We start from the raw sequence: 6,437 nt of genomic DNA on the forward strand, positions 1-6,437 counted from the left end.
ACAACTTTGGCTTCGACAACCACCCCTCTAACATCAACAACTGATGCATCAACCACAACTGTGGCTGACACCAGAACAACTACTGATGCAACAACAGCTTTGGCTTCGACAACCACCCCTCAAACATCCTCAACTATAGCACCAGTGTCAACAACATCAGATGCAGCAACCACAAGTATGCCTGACACCACAACAACTATTGATGCAACAACTTTGACTTCCACAACCACCCCTCCAACATCGTCAGCTACAGTACCAACACCGACGACTAATGAACCAACAACAACTATGCCTGACACCACAGAAACTAGTGATGCAACAACAACTTTGGCTTCCACAACCACCCCCCTAACATCAACAACTGATGCATCAACCACAACTGTGGCTGACACCACAACAACTACTGATGCAACAACATCTTTGGCTTCCACAACCAACCCTCCAACATCTTTGACCGTAGCACCAACGTCAACAACATCTGATGCACCAACCACCACTCTGCCTGACACCACAACAGCTGTCGATGTAACAACAACTTTGGCTTCCACAACCACCCAACTAACATCCTTAACTATAGCACCAACATCGACAACATATGATACAACTACCACAGCTATACCAGATACCACAACAAGTATTGAAGCAACAGTAACATTAGCCACGTCATCCACCCTTTCAACATCTTTAACTGTGGCACCAATGTCAACAACAACTGATGCAGCAACAACAACTCTCTCTGGAACCACAACAACTACTGACGCAACAACAGCTTTGGCTTCCACAATCACTTCTACAACATCCTCAACTGTAGCATCAGTGTCAACAACTCATGCAGCAACCACAAATGTGCCTGACACCACAACAAGTATTGATGCAACAACAGCATTACCTATCACAAACACCCTTTCAACACCCTCAATTATAGAATCAGTGTCAACAACTGATGCATCAACCAAAACTCTCTCTGATAGCACAACAACTACTGATGCAACGACAACTTTGGCATCCACGACCACCTCTCCAACATCCTCAGCTACAGTACCAACATCGACGACTAATAAACTAACAACAATTATGCCTGACACCACAAAAACTACTGATGCAATAGCAACTTTAGATTCCACAGCCACCCCTCTAACATCAACAACTGATGCATCAACCACAACCCTGTCTGACACCACAACAACTTCTGATGCAACAACAGCTTTGGCTTCGACAACCACCCCTCAAACATCCTCAACAATTGCACCATTATCAACAACTGATCCATCAACCACAACTGTGTCTGACACCACAACAACTACTGATTCAGCAACAGTCCTGGCATCCACAACCTCCCCTACAACATTGTCAACTATAGCACCAGTGTCAACAACATCAGATGCAGCAACCACAAGTATGACTGATACCACAACAACTATTGATGCAACAACAACTTTGGCATCCACAACCTCCCCTACAACATCCTCAACTATAGCACCAGTGTCAACAACATCAGATGCAGCAACCACAAGTATGACTGATACCACAACAACTATTGATGCAACAACAACTTTGACTTCCACAACCACCCCTCCAACATCCTCAGCTATAGTACCAAATTCGACGACTAATGAAACAACAACAGCTATGCCTGACAGCACAACAACTACTGATGCAACAACAACTTTGGCATCCACAACCTCCCCTACAACATCCTCAACTGAAGCACCAGTGTCAACAACATCAAATGCAGCAACCACAAGAATGCCTGACACCAAAACAATTACTGATGCAACAACAACTTTGACTTCCACAACCACCCCTCCAACATCCTCAACTATAGCACCAGCGTCAACAACTGATGCAGCATCCACAAATCTGTCTGACACCACAACAACAATTGATGAAACAACAACTTTGCCTTTCACAACCACCCCTCCAACATCCTCAACTATTGCACCAGCATCAACAACTGATGCAGCAACCACAAATCTGTCTGACACCACAACAACAATTGATAAAACAACAACTTTGACTTCCACAACCACGCCTCCAACATCCTTAACTATAGCACCAGTGTCAACAACTGATGCAGTAACCACAACTCTGTTTGACAGCACAACAACTACTGATGCAACATCAACTTTGACACCCACAACCTCCCCTACAACATCCTCAGCTCTAGCACCAGCCTCAACAACATCAGATGCAGCAATCACAAGTATGCCTGACAGCACAACAACTATTGATGCAACAACTTTGACTTCAACAACCAGCCCTCCAACAACTTCGGCTTCAGTACCAACATCAACAACTAATGGACCAAAAACAACTATGCCTGACACCTCAGAAATTACTGATGCAACAACTTTGGATTCCAAAACCACCTCTCTAAAATCAAAAACTGATGCATCAACCACAACTCAGTCTGACACCACAACAACTACTGATGCAACAACAACTTTGGATTCCACAGCCACCCCTTTAACATCAACAACTGATGCAACAATAGCTTTGGTTTCCAAAACCACCCCTCAAACATCCTTAACAACTGCAGCATCATCAACAACTGATGCATCAACCACAACTCTGTCTGATAGACCAACAACTACTGATGCAACAACAACTTTGGCATCCACAACCTCCCCTACTACAACCTCAACTTTAGCACCACTGTCAACAACATCAGACGCAGCAAGCACAATTATGCCTGACACCACAACAACTATTGATGCAACAACAAATTTGACTTCCACAACCAACCCTCCAACATCCTCAGCTACAGTACCAACATCGATGACTAATGAACCAAAAAGAGCTATATCTGACACCACAAAAACTACTGCTGTAACAACAACTTTGGTTTCCACAACCACCCCTCAAACATCTTCAGCAATAGCAGCAGCATCAACAACTGATGCATCAACCACAACTCTGTCTGACAGCACAACAACTACTGATGCAACAACAATTTTGGCATCCACAACCTCCCCTACAACATCCTCAACTATAGCACCAGTGTCAACAACATCAGATGCAGCAACCACAAGTATGGCTGACGCCACAAGATCAATTGATGCAACAACAACTTTGACTTCCACAACCACCCCTCCAACATCCTCAACAATAGCACCTGCATCAACAACTGACATATCAACCACATCTCTGTTTTACAGCACAACAACTACTGATGCAACAACAACTTTTGCATCCACAACATCCCATACAACGTCCTCAACTACAGTACCAGTGTCAACAACATCAGATGCAGCAACCACAATTATGCCTGACACCACAACAACTATTGATGCAACAACTTTGACTTCAACAACCACCCATCCAACAACTTCAGCTACAGTACCAACATCAACAAATAATGGACCAACAACATATATGCCTGACACCACAGAAACTACTGATGCAACAATATCTTTGGATTCCAAAACCACCTCTCTAGCATCAAAAACTGATGCATCAACCAAAACTCTGTCTGACACCACAAAAACTACTGCTGCAACAGCAACATTGGCTTCCACAACCACCCCTCAAACATCCTCAACAATAGCACCAGCATCAACAACTGATGCATCAACCACAACTCTGTCTGACAGCACAACAACTACTGATGCAACAACAACTTTGGCTGCCACAACCACTTTTCCAACATCATCAACCGTGGCACAAACATCAACAACATCTGATGCAGCAACCACAAGTATGCCTGAAACTACAACCACTTTGAATTCCACAACTAACCCTCCAACATTTTTGACCGTAGCATCAACGTCTACAACATCTGATGCACCAACCACTACTCTGCCTGACGCCACAACAACTACCGATGCACCAACAATTTTGGCTTCCACAACCACCCAACTAACATCCTCAACTCTAGCACCAACATCGACAACATCTGATGCAGCAACCACAGCTATGCCAGACACCACAACAAGTATTGAGTCAACAGCAGCATTAGCCACCTCAACCACCCTTTCAACATCTTCAACTGTGGCACCAATGTCAACAACAACTGATGCAGTAACAACAACTCTTTCTGGAACCACAACAACTATTGATGCAACAACAACTTTGGCTTCCACAGTGACTTCTACAACATCCTCAACTGTAGCACCAGTGTCAAGAACTGATGCAGCAACCACAACTGTTTCTGACAACACAACAAGTATTGATGCAACAACAACATTAGCTATCACAACCACCCTTTCAACATCCTCAATTATAGAATCAGTGTCAACAACTGCTGCATCAACCACAACTCTGACTGACAGCACAACAACTACTGATGCAACAACAACTTTGACTTCCTCAACCACCCTTCCAATATCCTCAACTATAACACCAGTGTCAACAACATCAGATGCAGCATCCGCGAGTATGCCTGACACCACAACAACTATTGATGCAACAACAACTTTGACTTCCACAACCACCCCTCCAACATTCTCAGCTATAGTACCAAATTCGACGACTAATGAACCAACAACAACTATGCCTGACAGCACAAGAACTACTGATGCAACAACAACTTTGGCACCCACAACCTCCCATATAACATCCTCAACTATAGCACCAGTGTCAACAACATCAGATGCAGCAACCACAAGTATGGCTGACGCCACAAGATCACTTGATGCAACAACAACTTTGACTTCCACAGCCACCCCTCCAACATCCTCACCAATAGCACCTGCATCAACAACTGATATATCAACCACATCTCTGTTTGACAGCACAACAACTACTGATGCAACAACAACTTTGGCATCCACAACACAGCACAACAACTACTGATGCAACAACAATTTTGGCATCCACAACCTCCCCTACAACATCCTCAACTATAGCACCAGTGTCAACAACATCAGATGCAGCAACCACAAGTATGGCTGACGCCACAAGATCAATTGATGCAACAACAACTTTGACTTCCACAGCCACCCCTCCAACATCCTCACCAATAGCACCTGCATCAACAACTGATATATCAACCACATCTCTGTTTGACAGCACAACAACTACTGATGCAACAACAACTTTGGCATCCACAACATCCCACACAACATCCTCAACTATAGTACCAGTGTCAACAACATCAGATGCAGCAACCACAATTATGCCTGACACCACAACAACTATTGATGCAACAACTTTGACTTCAACAACCACCCATCCAACAACTTCAGCTACAGTACCAACATCAACAAATAATGGACCAACAACATATATGCCTGACACCACAGAAACTACTGATGCAACAATATCTTTGGATTCCAAAACCACCTCTCTAGCATCAAAAACTGATGCATCAACCAAAACTCTGTCTGACACCACAAAAACTACTGCTGCAACAGCAACATTGGCTTCCACAACCACCCCTCAAACATCCTCAACAATAGCACCAGCATCAACAAATGATGTCAACCACAACTCTGTCTGACACCACAACAACTACTGATGCAACAATTTTGGCTTCCTCAACCACACCTCAAAAATCCTCAACTATAGCACAAACACTAACAACTAATGCAGCAAACACAACTATACCTTACACCACAACAACTATTGATGCAACTACAATTTTGGCTGTTTCAATAACTTCAAGTGTTGCACCAATTCTAATAATTGATGCAGCAACCACAACTCTGTCTGATACCACAAAAACTACTAATGCTACAATTTTGGCATCCACAACCACCCCTCCAACATCTTCAACTATAACACCAGTGTCAACAACATCAGATGCAGCATCTGCAAGTATGCCTGACGCCACAAAAACTACTGATGCAACAACAACTTTGGCTGCCACAACCACTTTTCCAACATCATCAACCGTGGCACCAACATCAACAACATCTGATGCAACAACCACAAGTATGCCTGAAACTACAACCACTTTGAATTCCACAACCAACCCTCCAACATTTTTGACCGTAGCATCAACGTCTACAACATCTGATACACCAACCACAACTCTGCCTGACACCACAACAACTACCGATGCACCAACAATTTTGGCTTCCACAACCACCCCTCAAACATCCTCATCTATTGCACGAGGATCAACAACTGATGCATCAACCACAACTCTGTCTGACAGCACAACAACTACTGATACAACAACAACTTTGACTTCCACAACCACCCCTCAAACTTCCTCAACAATAGCACCAGAATCAACAAATGATGCATCAACCAAATCTCTGTCTGTCACCACAACAACTACTAATGCAACAACCAATTTGCCTTCCACAACCACCCCTCAAACATCCTTAACAATAGCACCAGCATCCACAACTGATGCATCAACCACAACTCTGTCTGACAGCAGAACAACTACTGATGCAACAACAACTTTGGCATCCACAACCTCCCCTACAACATCCTCAACTATAGCACCAGTGTCAACAACATCAGATGCAGCAACCACAAGTATG

At 43.7% G+C, this 6,437-nt stretch overlaps 1 protein-coding gene and 1 long non-coding RNA gene across 2 annotated transcripts in view; one reads left to right on the top strand and one right to left on the bottom strand.

Annotated features, from left to right (window-relative positions):
- Positions 1 to 2,571: 2,571 nt before the first annotated feature.
- On the top strand, positions 2,572 to 4,983 carry LOC107693574 (salivary glue protein Sgs-3-like; the record flags this gene model as incomplete). The annotated part of the gene is made up of 3 exons (XM_016493016.1): positions 2,572 to 2,657; positions 4,780 to 4,854; positions 4,938 to 4,983. Coding segments are annotated over 3 exons (207 nt in total), but the record flags the coding sequence as incomplete, so codon positions are not given.
- A 134-nt stretch (positions 4,984 to 5,117) lies between these two features.
- Positions 5,118 to 6,437, bottom strand: part of LOC107693577 (uncharacterized) — a 7,650-nt gene continuing 6,330 nt past the window's right edge. The window contains exons 2-3 of the long non-coding RNA XR_001634772.1: positions 6,007 to 6,018; positions 5,118 to 5,150 (exon numbers count right to left, since the gene is read on the bottom strand). This is a non-coding gene — a long non-coding RNA (uncharacterized LOC107693577). The remainder of the gene's footprint in view (positions 5,151 to 6,006; positions 6,019 to 6,437) is intronic.

Source organism: Sinocyclocheilus anshuiensis, unplaced genomic scaffold, assembly GCF_001515605.1.
Source record: "Sinocyclocheilus anshuiensis isolate Anshui unplaced genomic scaffold, SAMN03320099.WGS_v1.1 scaffold1834, whole genome shotgun sequence".
Taxonomy (NCBI): domain Eukaryota; kingdom Metazoa; phylum Chordata; class Actinopteri; order Cypriniformes; family Cyprinidae; genus Sinocyclocheilus; species Sinocyclocheilus anshuiensis.